Source organism: Canis lupus, chromosome 1 (genome assembly GCF_003254725.2).
Source record: "Canis lupus dingo isolate Sandy chromosome 1, ASM325472v2, whole genome shotgun sequence".
Lineage (NCBI taxonomy): Eukaryota > Metazoa > Chordata > Mammalia > Carnivora > Canidae > Canis > Canis lupus.
In genome coordinates, this window is record NC_064243.1 from 37,190,544 (window position 1) to 37,205,705 (window position 15,162).

General features: G+C 37.5%; 1 protein-coding gene across 7 annotated transcripts in view; it reads left to right on the forward strand.

Annotated features, from left to right (window-relative positions):
• The first annotated feature begins 3,496 nt into the window (after positions 1-3,496).
• GRM1 (glutamate metabotropic receptor 1) overlaps positions 3,497-15,162 on the forward strand; it is a 394,410-nt gene continuing 382,744 nt past the window's right edge. For 5 of the 7 annotated variants that reach the window (XM_025422500.3, XM_049113507.1, XM_025422504.3 and 2 more), the window contains exons 1-2: positions 3,497-3,630; positions 5,083-6,110. In XM_025422500.3, coding sequence (XP_025278285.1) covers positions 5,396-6,110 — 715 coding nt within the window. In that variant the 5' untranslated portion in view covers positions 3,497-3,630; positions 5,083-5,395. Of the gene's footprint in view, positions 3,666-4,796; positions 6,111-15,162 lie in introns of those variants that run through there. The other 2 variants (XM_025422501.3, XM_049113504.1) reach the window with 2 other exon arrangements.

Consider the following 15,162-nt stretch of genomic DNA (forward strand, 5'->3'; position numbering starts at 1 on the left):
TACTCTTCTAACATTATAAGAAGAATCACTCAGAAATATCTAGAAACTACTTGGCTTTGATATTTTTAAAGAAAGACATAAAAAAGATAATATTTTTAGTGTTCTGGGAGAGTATATCCATTCATTTATTCAACAAACATTTTAGCCCCTATTATGAACCAGACATTATTTTTAGACAATGGGATACAGCAGGGTATAAAGCAGGCAATGATTGTAGCCCTTATTGTGCTTTCAGAATAATTGTGTTTTCCTTATTCTCTTTAATAGCATTTTAATACTTTAAACATAAATGTTTGGATACTTGTGATGGAACACTATGTGGCAAAATGCATGCTTTCTAGTCTATCTGAATGAGTCCACAGAGCCAGTGTTGATTTCTTTTTGCTCATGAAAACTGATGCTTTTGGTCCTATGTCTGCATATATAGTTATAGCCTAATTAATCAGACCAATAAATCAATTGAATGTATATTAAATTTGGCTTATTTTAGTTTTTTAAAAATATTTTGTTTACTTTGTTAATCATGTTTCCTAACAATATTTTGAGTTTCTAAAATAAAGGGATTTTATTTTATAATTTTTATTGTCTTTGCTTCAGAGCATTGCATTCTATGAGGATATAGCAGTTTCCTTCTTGATTTAAGCAATGTGCAAACAAAATTGGATAAAGAAACTGAAAAATCTCATTGGGGCTTGAGTTATCTTGCTGAACCCATGAATTAAATATAAGAATATAAGAAATGTAACACTAGATTAAATTAATTGTCCATGGAACATGTTATTTTATGGAAAACCATGGTATTTGCTTTCCACAACATTGATCTACTTGAACATAATTATATTTCCTTAGTAATACAATACATATCAATTTTCCACAAATCAATTTTCTACAAAGACCTTCTTTGATCCCATTTCTATGTTCAGTCAGTACTGCCTCTTCAGTTACAAGTCTATTACCTCTTGTGTATGCTTCACTTCCATATTCCAATGACTATGTAAACTATTTTTCAAAGCACCCCCTAAGGTACACTATAATTTGGAAGATGTGGTTAACTTATCCATCTTTTTCTTTTTTAAAAAATCTTATTCTTGCTCACTTTGAAAAAATATGAATCTTTAACTGAATTCATGAGGAAAATTTTACATCCTTTTGCTTATTTAAAATCTAGACCAGTTCTTCTATGATATCCTTTATGATCAGAGAGCAATGAAAATTGTGTATACATTCTTAAGGAGAGTGACACAATTTTGTTTATGGATAATGTTGTTTCATTACCATATAAGAACAATGAGCATTTTTTTTTTGGTCTTTATTGTTACAGCCACACCTTAAATCATTGTCTTAAGATAGTATTTGGGTGATCTTTCACTCAATCTCCACTGCATTTTGTATAAAATAGATCTCCCAAATCAAAATACTCATAACACTTTCTACCTTGCAAAATCACATACTGAATGTAATATTCTACACTATTAGCACTGAATAAATATTCACACTGACAGCATTTCTGCATTCATGGACCTTTAACATTTTTTGAACTCCTATAAATTAGTATATATGCTTATATTAATGTATTCACGTATATTTGTTAATTTGTATGTAACTCATTCTCTTAGTAATTTTCTTCACTTTTACTAATAGAACCTTTCCTGAGTTGTCTGTACATGTATTACACCCTCCCTGCTTTGATAACGTGTTAATTTTCAGAAAGAAAGAGCATATTTGGCTAATCTTGTCTTCTTTCTCAATGCCTTCTTCTTGACTTATTTTTGTCCTTGTTCCTTCTAAGGGTCTTAAGTAATTAACAATAAATTTAATTGATAAAATCGAGTCAAGACTTTTGAGACTAAAAATTTTCTTAACACCTGCACTATTTAATTTATACATGCATATAAATCTTCTATGTTAAAATCTCTAAGTTCTTCCTCTTTAAAATGATTTGTTTCAGCCAGCCTGAATGTGTAGTTTTTACTTGGACTGTATTAAGAACAAATAAATATGAATATTAATTATTCCCCCAGTAGCAGATTCTTTCCCAAACTATGTCAATGCAATGTATTAAAAATATTCAGCTTTGAAGAGTACACACTGAAGCTAAATGTGGACTTCAGAGACATTGCTTTCTCTAATCCTGCAAATCATATTTAATAGTTTATATATGCACAGAAATCTTTGTATGTTCACTGTGTCTATGAAATATTCCAGGAAAATCATGTTTAGGTTTATCTTACTAGAATAACATTATCTAAAATGGAACTTAAATGACTATTAGAATAAGTGAGATAATACGATGCACTGTGAACACTTTTGGCCTGCTCTACTTAGAGCAGACATCTCTCTAAGGGTACAGGCAGAGAATCATTTTACCCTATGTGTGAAGAGAGAAACTGACTTCTTCCTATTTTCCTTGAGTAAATATACTATTACTTCCAGAACTGAGAACCTTTATGTCTAAAGGCCATTACCTGATTCAGTGCATTATTTGTGGAAAGAGAAAAGAAAAACCAATCCTCCTTATGTTGTCTAATTAAAGTCCAGAAAAATCTGACACTTGGGAATAAAAGCAGAACCAGAATGAGAAAGAGAATCTGTTCTGGACAGGAGATATTATTTCCTTTCTTAAGTTTCATGGAACACACTAAAAAAAGTATTTAAAAATACCATGTGTGGTTTGTCCCTTCCAGCTGGACATGGCACCAGTCCATAGAATAATGATGACACAAGCAAGGTGATTATAAGGGACCCACATAAGCTGATCTCTCTTCTCTGGAGTTGACACAAATAGAAAGCCTTGAACAAGAGTGGAAAGGCACACTGTCACTTTCCCCTCTGAAGCAGCTGGGACACATTCTGCTCAGCCAACATGTTCCCAGAGGAATGTGATTTAACTTCCACTTTTCACACAGTAAGAACCAACACTGGAGACCTGTCGGGAGGGTGATAGCAGCCTGGGAGGAATTTGGATAAGTGTTTTTCACTCCAGTGTTTTCGTGTGACTTGACTTTCATCTCAATTTATTTACATCTTGACCTGGAAAATGCAGCCAATGTTTGCTTCTCTTCCTTTGGCTTACCTTGATTCCTGATGTGCATATCTCTCCTTTCCCTACTCCCACCCTATGCAGCCTTTCCCCTGCAGCCTACTAATAGACTTTCTCTAGATGTCTACACATGTATTAATTCTGTTTCCCTCAAGTAGGGGCTTTACTTCAGGGAAAATATATTTGGGTCCTTGAAATATATACAAAGAATATTCACCTAAAGCAGCCTAAGAAGCTCCCCACTCCTTTTGCCAGATCTGACTATTTATATATCTGACAGTTTAAGAACCCTCTGGTAGTAGAGAAATTAATTTGTCTCATTTCTCCCTAGCTTCTTTCCCTCCCCCCTCCATCCAACCACTGATTTTTATGCATGAGATAATAGACAAGCCTTGGGTGACCTGTTTTTCCCCCCTCCCCCTCCCTCTTTTTTTCCTTGCGGTAAAATAGTGCTGAAGAAAGAGGGCACTAGTGTACAGCCCAGATCGCATCCTTGCACCGTCTGGATTAGAGCTGAGGCGTCCGCGAACCGAGCGTGGCCCGAGCGGTGTTCTGGCCCGAGGACCGTAGCGCTGTCTACCCGGACTCAGGTACGTCTCAAGTCCAATTCTCCAAGCAGATCCAGGTGAGCAGACACTTCCGGGCGGTGAAACCCACCCACATTGGCAGACACAGTCCCCATCTATGGGATTTCCTCCTGGTCCCAGGGGCATCTTCCGCTTATTTCTTTTAGTCTAGCATCCTTGGGAAGTGTCGGGACCCATGGATGCCTGGGTTGTCTTCCTCCTTTGGCCTGGCTCACGTCCTGTGCTCTTGCTCTCCGCCCGCTCCCTTAGTTCCTTTTCGTCCGATTCTCACCTTGAGAAAGGGAGCTGGGAGGAACGAGAGGGAGCCAACTTCAGCCCCACAGGCGGCTGAGATTTGGCGCCTCTGCCCCCGAAGCAGACGGGTTTGAACATACCTGCAGGAGCCCTGGCTCCAAGACGAAGAGAATGAGAATGGAGGGGAGGTGGGAGGCTAGGGGAGGGGTGTGTGTGTGTGTGTGTGTGTGTGTGTGTGTGTGTGTGTGTAAAGAATGCAGGGAGGAGGGTTAAAAGAGCAAAGTCAGGGATTAGATGGGGGTCAAAGAATTGCAACTCGCTGATCAAGGCGTCCCCTCCTGGTCCTGCGGGGGAATGTGTTTGCAGCTGGACTGAGCACTGTCCAGGGTTCTGAACGCGGCCAGGCTTGGGCTACCGCTGCAAGAGCTACACGGAAGCTCCCCTCCGTTCCCTTTCTAGAAATGTGCAAAGCCAAAGGTCCCAATTTAGGCGAGTGCAGGGGCCCCCCTCCACCTCGTCCCTCCACCCTCCATCGCGGGAAACAAGTTACCTTATCTGCACCCTTTCTCCCTGAACATCTACAGTAAGCCTGACTTCTCGGATAAGTGTGGGGTGGTGGTGGAGGGGGGAGGGTGTGGGAGACATACCAAACTCCGACATGCCGAGACTTTACCAGGCGTTGCCTTAGTAACTAATATGGATTTCCTCAACCTGGCAAATTATATTTACTACTCGGTTTGTATGTTGAGGTCTCTTCAACCCCTAGTAGTTAAAGTAAAAGGCACATGCCTTTCTTGTGTTCATCTTGAAGTAATGCTTCCACCTTCATAATGAGTTTCCAAATTTCTTCTGGGAAAAGTTGATCTTTTCAAATCCGGAAAGTTCTCGTGGGTTAAACGATTTAGCTCCTCCTCCATTTTATTCCCTTTCCCCCCTCAAGCCTGTAAGCGTAATGGGTATTTGGGGTCCTGGAAAAGGCTTGCAGCTGGAGGAAGGGGAGGGTCGGCGGGGCTTTGCGCCTCCAGGGACCGCTGAGGGCACTGCGGGCAGGACGCACCGTCCTCCGCCCTGACCATAGCTGCCTCCCAAGCCGTCCCTCCAGCCGATACCTTGATGTGCTGGAATGAAATGGACCGGGCAACTATTAACATCACTGGCCCGGAGTTTTGAAAAAGGTCCTGTGATAACGGAGCTTTGCTTTTCATCCTTTTTTGTCGGCAGCGTCCAGCTCACGGCTGCCACCACGACGCCCATTGTACTCGTGACCAGTTTACTTTGATGCACGGGAGAAGAAGGGGGCTCGAATTCCCCTAGAAACGCCTCCAGGACAAGGAGGTGGTCCTGGAGGCCCAGGAGGAGAAGGAGGAGGAGAAGGAGGCGGGGGTGCAGGCGGCGAAAGTGTCGGACCGGCGGTGCTGGCCCGCAGGACCCAGCTGGGAGAGGCAGGCGTCGGGCATCTGTCTCGGTTGCGAGCCCGCAGAGGCGGCTGGCAGGACCCGCGTGGGAGCGCGGCGGGCTGGCTACGGACAGCACAATGGTCCTCAGCACAATGGTCCGGCTCCTCTTGGTTTTTTTCCCGGCGATCTTTTTGGAGATGTCCCTTCTTCCTAGGGGACCCGGCAGGGAAGTGTTGCTGGCGGAAGCCTCGTCTCAGCGCTCGGTGGCCAGAATGGACGGAGATGTCATCATTGGGGCCCTCTTTTCAGTCCACCACCAGCCCCCGGCCGAGAAGGTGCCCGAGAGGAAGTGTGGGGAGATCCGGGAGCAGTACGGCATCCAGAGAGTGGAGGCCATGTTCCATACGTTGGATAAGATTAACGCGGACCCCGTCCTCCTGCCCAATATCACTCTGGGCAGTGAGATCCGAGACTCCTGCTGGCACTCCTCCGTGGCTCTGGAGCAGAGCATTGAGTTCATCAGGGACTCTCTGATTTCCATTCGAGACGAAAAGGATGGGCTCAACCGGTGCCTGCCTGACGGCCAGTCCCTCCCCTCAGGCAGGACTAAGAAGCCTATTGCGGGAGTGATCGGCCCGGGCTCCAGCTCCGTAGCCATTCAAGTGCAGAACCTGCTTCAGCTCTTCGACATCCCCCAGATTGCATATTCTGCTACGAGCATCGACCTGAGTGACAAAACTTTGTACAAATACTTCCTGAGGGTTGTCCCTTCTGACACTTTGCAAGCAAGGGCAATGCTTGACATAGTCAAACGTTACAATTGGACCTATGTCTCTGCAGTCCACACAGAAGGTAGGCATTGCATTTGGGAAAGAAAGGTACAGAGAAAAGCGAGTCCGTTGCATGATGTGCCATCGTGATCCTAGTATTGTCTGTCTATTAACAGCATTGTGGGAAACACACTTCACCCCTTGTCAGTACACACCCACCAAGCCATTGCCTCTTATCCTCATTCTGTAATAATGGTGTAGGAAAACTGTGTCCAGTGGTGTTTGGGGGATAGGAGGAGCCTATAAGATACGAACTCTCCATAAACAGTGTCCAACTGTAATTTCTGGACTTAGATATCTGCCTTCACATTCTGAGTTTGTGTTTGAAAGGCTTGTTTGCCCAAGGTGGTGTACTCCTGTTAAGAGACTGGCTATGATTTTCCCAAGCTTAGTAGACTAATCCAATATGAGCAATTAGGAAAACAAATACAAAACCAAAAAAAAAAAAAAAAAAGAAAAAGAAACCACACCATGCTGTCCCCTGCATTGGGTTCGAAAGCTTGATCTTGTCTTGAACAGCTGAAGGTTCTTTGTCTTAATATGGCCCTTGTTTCACATCCAAAGCTCACCTGTGAATGTTGGATTAATGCAGTCATCTCCCTCCATATATCAGAAACTTATTTCAAATTCTGGAGTGTCTGAGATACAATGGAAAAGCAAATAGTTTATTTTATTTTTTGAAAAGTAAATAGTTTAAACCATTTATTTTCTATTACATATGTTAAAATTGTCCAGATGTCATCACTCCTCCCAAGAATTTTCTTGTTTTTGAGAAATAGCACTGGTGACTTCTTGGATTTGAGTTTTGGTCTAGTATTTTTCTTCTTACACAATGACTTTGCTTATTAGAATTTAGTTAGATCAATTACTAATAAAAGGATAGTAGACATTTGTCTTAAAATGGCTTTTAAAAATGAAATAGATTTACTTAAGATTAAAAACATTGATTTTTATGGTTTTACTCACATAAATTCACAAAGTATTTCTTATAAATATTTCTTTTACTCTCCTCCTCTGAGAGGGACCTGTATACATTTGGGGATAAAATGAGACTTTTGAGTCAACTACTCTTAACTCTCTTATATGCTTATGTTTCTGAAGAAACCAAGAGCCTGATTTAAACATTAATGCCTAGAACAGTTCGTGTATATATGCTGACATATAGAAGAGAATCTTGAGAATATTGCTGCATTCATATTTCTTACTATCAAATTATTGAAAAAAAAAGGCCAAGAAAGAAAGGTATGACTTCATATTCTTTTAACAGTTACACAATATTCAGTTACTGGTGTGAAGTCTGATTTTAGAAATGAAGAAGCATTCTTACTGAAGTGGTTATATGGTGATTGTTAATGAAAACCAATGATTTAATATTATAAAGGGAGCAGAGCTTTCAGGACAAACAAAAATAATGTAGAATAATACATTATAATTTCAGAGTTTGCTTTTGGAAAAAAAAAACTTTCTGCTGCCATATTGTGACTTCTAACAACTGACTCATGTTTCTGAATCTTGATTTTTAATAATGAATGACATATCCCTTTTCCAACAAAAATCTCATATAACTTTTTAAAGACACACTTTTAGGTTCAAATGTTAATTTCGTGCATATTAATGTCTACTGTTAATTTCCTATACTTTAATGCTTAATATAGTTTTCTCTAGTGTTTAGGCAGAACAGCTTGAAAGCATAAATTCAAGATGTGTTAGTTATCAGCATTAGATCTCTCTAAAAGGGAACAGTGAAATCTAGATGGAATGTGACATATATTAAATAATTCTCTCCATTAAGCTAGGTTTAATTGTTTATAGAGATAAGAGGTACAAATTCCTCTATCTAGAGGTAATACTTCATACTTTTATACACTAGTTTTATTTTCCATGTTTTAATATAATATTTATCTATTTTGGAACAGAGAAGAGTAGAGAGAAGATAAACTTCAATTTGTTTTCCAGTTCCATCATTTTGCTTAAAAATAATTGCTAATAGTGAGTTGCTTTCTGACAAGTAGAACTATGTTTTTGGAAAATTAATTGGACTTGAATTTGCCAATTTTGTTCAGGAAGGACTCACATTACAATTTCACCCTTATATTACTTTGAATTACTTTATTTCCTTTCTGCCTTTTGACTGATGTGTGTGGCAGAGATAATGTCTCCATGGTATTATAGTAGTTGACTCCAGACTACATTGTGTTCATAGAACAGCAATAGAGCTAACTTTGGTGTCTATTACCAAGAGTTTACACCATTCACCTTGCCTTTTTTATATGGCCTTACTCTAAAGGAGAATTTGTTTCTTTTATTAGACATAATATCTGTGGAAACTAAATTGATTTTATTTTCTTCTATCTGCAAAGAAAGATAACAGTCTCTTTTGTATAAGCTCCAACTGAAAATTCATTTTTCCTAAGGTTCTGCCCTCCTGCTCATCTCAGGGACTCATGGTGTACTGGCCTGCAGGCATTTTCTTGCATCATTTAGTAATTTTCCTGCCTTCAGACTGATGGGGTCACCTACTGGTGACAGTTCCTTGTCAAAAAGAAGCTAAGACCACATATCGGTGGTGTCTCTGCCATCTGGGCACTATTCAGGAAAGAGGCCAGTTTGGATATTAGCAATTTGGAGCTTAGAAATTCTGGAACCTCCAGTGACCTTCACCTCTCCTTTCCAAATTAGCCAATTTATCATCTTTTTTTTTTTCTTTTTTAATTAGAAGTTAGGCTAGTACAGTTAATAATCAAGTGACTAGGCTGGTGTATCTTCATTTCCATGGTTAATTTTGATGGACTTTACAATCACAGTTGGGGCATCCTGTTATTTGAATTGTTTTTATATCCTTTTATTATTTTATTTTATGTTGCAGTTAAGCCTGGAGATATTTTCTGTTTGTTGTTTATTTTTTAATCCAGCTAGAATTCTGTTGTTATATTTTTTTATGTGCTTTTCAGTCTTCTCCCACATAATTTGTGCCACACTTATCTATGACAGCTGTCAGTTTCCTTGACTCAAAAGAGAATTGGTGTACATGTGGTTACCTGCAGTGGGCTCTCCAGAAAACTTCCAGGATTGGTTCTTGAGGAGAATATTGAGGTAGGATGGGTACTGAATGATTGAGCTTTATTCACAAGTAAAAATTGAGTGGATTTTAGAGCAAGCTGCTCACCTGAAGTATGTGTCTTTAAATATGCTAAGCATAAAATACAAAAATAGCCTACTTCTGTGAAGAATATCTTGGCCAAGGACACTGAATTTCATCCTTGGAATGAAATGCAGATTCCCCATCAAGAATGAAACTTATTTCAAAAAGTTATAGAAAGCAATACTTTAAAATACTTCTAGTTGATTACGTTAAGAGCATTGAGCAAGTCCAATAAAGAATGTTCCCTGAATTTGTAGCTTCAAAAAATTTTTTTTGATTGGATACATTTTCACTTGTGTTAAGCCTTTCTCTGTCAGTGTTTTGTCTCATAGGGTCAGGTGAGTATTGTTATGATAAAGAATTTAATTATGCTCCTATACAGTACTCTTCACTATAAGGTGCTTTTTTGTTTACAGTTACATTTTCATTGTAGTGCACCGTTTTTTGATGCTTACATTTTATGTGAAATTGCCCTTTTTGGGAGCTTTCAAAATTTCATCCTTTACTTATTAGAAGCCTTTTTTCTATTTGATATAAAACATACTCTAAAAGTCTAATGACATCAGACGAAAATCCTCCAGGGTCAGTGAAATATTACTTTAGCTACTGAAGGTACATATAAGAATTTTATTTCTACTAAATACCATATTTTCTACCCATGCACCAGCAACTTTTTTCACATCTTTCTTATCTTGATTTCAAACTATTTCACAATAAGTTACTTTAATAAATTACTCTATTTTTGTCACAAAATAAGACATGGGAGTGTCTTCAAAGGTTATTTAGGTCAACCAACTAAAGATGATTAAAACACCACTATCTTTGCCAAAAAGTAGTTCCCATATGCTCTGAGTTTCCTATTTGTGATTAGGATTTCTAGTGAGAGTGGGAGAATATAGGACTTAAATTCAGAAGCAGAATTTCACCTATTAGTCAGCTTTTGTATATAATGATTCGACTCCCTGAAATTTCCACTAATTCTCCATCAACCACTGGGAATCATCCAAAAACAACTTAAATTCCTGTTCCATGTGATATTTGTCATCAATAAATTCTCTGTCCTTTATGCTATACCTCACCAGTTCTCTCACCGATTTATTTGAGTTTTTAATTCCTGCATCATCACAGACAACTCGAGTAGGTCTTAGATAAGTTATTATCCAGAAGTCTTTTAAAAGATATGTACTACTGCTGGGTCATATCTCCTACTTTTTATGCTTGGGCAGTTATTCATATTGATATTGTTATTTTTTTCAGAGTAGGACTTTGCTTTTTATTTCCTTTTAAATGTAAAATTATTAGCTTAAATCTACCTTATCAGTAAGTTCTGGGATTTGATTATTTAATTCATTTTAACATCATCTTAGGATCAGCTTTATGTCCTTTAGGATTTAATTATATACATCAAAACTAAGTAAGAAAGGGTCAAGCATAAAATCCTATGTTCATCACCAGCAAACTACTTCCTGTCTAACTCTGGTGGTCACTCAGCCTTTATTAATTTCCTTGACAGTATGCTTTTCCAATATACACCATACCACTTTATAGATAAATATATCAATATAGGTAATTTAAATGAAAAGCCATCAGATATTCAACTCTAATTGAAGATTTACTATACCAAAAGGTGTATATAAAAAATTTGAAGACCTGGTCTCAGTTATTAAGTACTTTACACTATAAAAGAGGTACAGTTTGAACACATGTAAAACAAGTAAAAGATACACGTAGACATTTAGATACATGAGTTTATACATGTTTAGGGAACATTAAAAGAAAATATTGGTGACTGTAATTAGCTAGAAAAAAATCCAGAGAAAAGAATTTTGTTTAATATTACATTTGCAAAAGTTAGAAGCAATAGTAAGAATGTCCCTATAGGGGATAAAGTAAGTGGGTTAACTTGGCTCGAGTGGAGAGTGTGATCCAAGAACTAATAATAAAGATAGCAACTCAAATGTGGTTTCCTATATTCTGTGACTCTGTGACTGTTTATTGATATAAGGATAAAAAGTGGAGAATCTTGAAGCATGTGCCAAAGAGTTTTGGTTTCAAGAAAGATATGCCCAAGTAGAGTTTGATGTGATTCAAAGATAATTAACATGAATTTTACTGAAACATATAAAGGAGATCTATTAAATGGAAGGGGGAAACTATGAAAATGTTAGTTGCATGGAATTCTATGTACTAGGCTGTTGAAATAGCTGGGAACAATAAAAGGTGTTCCTTTGTCAGGGACAAGGAGGATTTTGAACTGTTTTTTGTCTTGCAGTCATGGAGAATTTTGATGTAATTTACAGGCATGACATGAGTAGTTTTTAAAACCATGATTCTTTAGGTTTAAAGCATGAACTAAGATTTAATATATTTAATTCAATGTGTACTTTAGCTAAAGGCACACACATTATTAGCAAGCATTGATATATGGACAAAAGTAAAGCCGGGGATAGTTATGAAGTATTCTACTTATGATTTTAAAAAAGTGTTCACATCCAAATAAAACCTTATTCATCCAGAACCTTGATTCTCTAGCTGACTTACCTGGTTACTTGAGAGTTGGCTTCTTTAAACTCCAACTTTTTACATTTTAAAAATTGAATTGTAGCTTATATACATTATTCTACTAGTTTCAGGTGTGCAATATAGTTATTTGATGTTTTCATACATTATTAAGTGATAATCTCCATAGGTCTAGTTATCCTCTATCACTATGCAAAGTTACTATAATATTATTTGTTGTATTCCCTATGCTGTACTTTACTTCTTAAACACTTTACAAGGTGATCTTTGCAAACTATACCATACAGTCTTCTGACTTTAAAAAAAAGAGTGCTAGATTTATAGATCTTTCTAAAAATATACAAAGTAATCATTATGATTATCATTACATGTGCTGGGATACAGTGGTAATTTTGAAGCCTGTTGAAAAACATAAGGGCATTTATTCCTACTGAAAATGGTACCAGATTGCTATACTTTTGAGTTTCTATATTTGTTATTTTTCCTATATTGGCTAGACCATTATAGGAAACCATTTGTAACCATATTAAACCATTTTGTAAGTTATTTAATCAGTATTTAGCAAATAGCTACCATGTGCAAAGGATCAAGGAGAAATACAAGGATAAAAAAAAGGAGACATCTTCATTACTTTGAGACAGACAGAACTCTTCTCCATTCCTCTGTGCCACCAATCACCCTGTCACTTCATTAGCTTTGGAACAAATAGTTGGCCTGCATGGGGTAGATGGGGATGGCAATTCCTCTTTTATGTTTCTATCATGTTGTTTGGCAGTTGCCATTTCTCTTCAGGCACTACAATTTTTCTCCTCGTGATCTATGGTGCTAATATACAATGACTGGTGGATTTATAGATGACTTTCCTGGTAATGGCTACAGTGGTATCATCATGGAGAGATTTGTCAGAAGCCATATATTCAGCATGCCCCATCATAAGACCACAGAGGGCTGGGAAATCACAGTGGAGGATGGAATACTTTATTGAGCACCTACAACCACAAGAAAAACAACGCACAATTCATGTGTTCTGATATTAGATTGGAAGCAACATTTCAGTGGGAGAAGGTTTTAGAGAGGCTATGCTTGCAAAACAGAATCAGGCTGAGACATAAAGCCAAAAGGATGTGGCTGCCTTATCCATCAAAGTGCTATCATTAAAATTTTTATGTAGGAATATTTATGTAATTAATGTGTCCAAATTTAGTTATTCTATTTACTTTTCATGCCTAGTTGTTCTCTATGACTGTCCATATAACATTTGAGATCTGAATTTATAAGAAAAATTATAATTTTAAGACCCTTCAGTCTCATGGGAAGTTTTGCTTTCTTAGACTTTGAAGCATTGTCGTACCAAATATGGTGTTAATGTTTTCATGAAGAGAATTTATTGGTTTAGGTAGAAATTCTCATTTATCAATTTTAGAATTATCTAATCTGGTCACTTCATGGCCAGGAAATTGAAGATTCAAGGTAATTATCTAAATGATTCAGATAAAAGCCTAAATTAGCAACTAGAGTACAAAAAGTTTTGGGGGAGAAAATTTTAAATTACTAAGTAATTTATTTTGTGTTCTAATGAAGATATGATCATTTATACACTGGTAAACACATATGTCTATTATGTGTCAGACACTGGTGTTGGTACTAAGAATACATAAATTAAAGGAATTATAATTATTATTATTGCTATTACTATTATTATCCTCAGGGGTCCCATAGTTTGTCAGAAGAGACATACATATATACGCAAAAAGTTAATCATTTGAAAAAATAAATACACAAAAGACTATGGGAAATACCATATGTTCATTTCAGTTTTATTTGCAAAGTGGGAATGATCACTACTATATTATTTACCTCATAACAGTGTTTCAGAGAAAAAGGAGATGGTATATACACCTAATTTTACCTGCTTTTGCTAAACTGCCACCAAAGGGACAGATTCTTAAGACATTGGCCCTTGTTAGCTGATAAAAATTGAGCAAGTCCATGAAATCAGGTAATCTGGTATAGATTTATGACCCAAAATCTGGTAACAGGAGACAAAAATGAAACTCATGATTAAAAGTGCAGCATGTTCTGTAGATTTTAAGAATCTTTCTCATGCTACAAATAAGAAAACAAATGCTGGGGAAAATAACATGACTTGCTCAAGACCATATTTGTTCATAACAAAGTCAAGACTAATTCAACTTTGTGTTAGATACTTTTTTTGAACCAAAGCTCGTTTATTTGTTTGATTGATTGTTTTTAAACAGCATGAATCACCCTCATACATTCCTCTCTCCTGTGAGGTTTATATCATTTAGCCATGCTACATTCCTCCCAACTTTGCTGCTGTCATTTAGTACCTTCCAGGAGACTCTTCTGTCACTGACAACTTATTCTTATTGCTGATAGTCCTCCTTTCAATATTGACTCTTGCCATACTTCTGGTTGGTTCCAATATTCATGTGTGTGACTCACTGATATCTAACCTCTTAGTTCAGTGACACCAACTTTGTCTCCTTTCCCTTCACTTCAGCAACTCACTTACTCTGACCATGCTCTGGCACTTTGATATCACCAAGAACTGTTCTATCTCTGACCTCTTAAATATCAGGAAGCCTCTGAACAATAGAAGCCTCTTCTTTTCGACTTTTCTTGCTCCCAACTTACCTGATCTTCACATTTCTCTGGAAATCTTGGATAAAGCCATTTTCTTACTTGATCTGATTTCTTCCTTGGATCTATGTAGCTCTACCTCCATATTTGTGCTTGTTACTGTCTAATAAGAAAACTCATTTCTTAGAGAAAATGAACTTTCAACTTTAGATGTACATTCCATATGAAACTCTAGGTGAGGCTTCATTTTTTCCCCATTCCCCTCAGTACAGAAATATAAAGATCAGAAAGGAGACCCTTATTAATGAAAGAAAAAAGAATTCCATCCCTGTGCAGGCTGTGGTCAAGAGTGGGAGATAACACTTACTCAGATGTCTCTATGGTACCATCTCTATAGCAAGTGATCAGGGGTTGTGTATAGTACAGAAGGATGAGAAGATTTAAAAAGGATACCTAGAGCTGGATTCCAGGGATCAGGGATAGGATGGGCCCAATGGGTTCACAGAATTAGCCATGCTTAGAGAGCCATCAGGATAAAATGTATAAAAACAATCCCTTAAGTCTATTGTGCAGATGAGATAGAGCTAGATAAATATGAGATATTATTATTGTTGTCAGGCTATCCCAATCTTTTTTTTAATATTTTTTTTAGATTTATTTATTTATTCATTCAGAGAGAGCAAGAGAGAGGCAGAGACACAGGCAGAGGGAGAAGCAGGCTCCATGCAGGAAGCCCGATGTGGGACTCGATTGGAATCGATTGGTCTCCAGAATCACTCGATTGGTCTCCAGAATCACACCCCGGGCT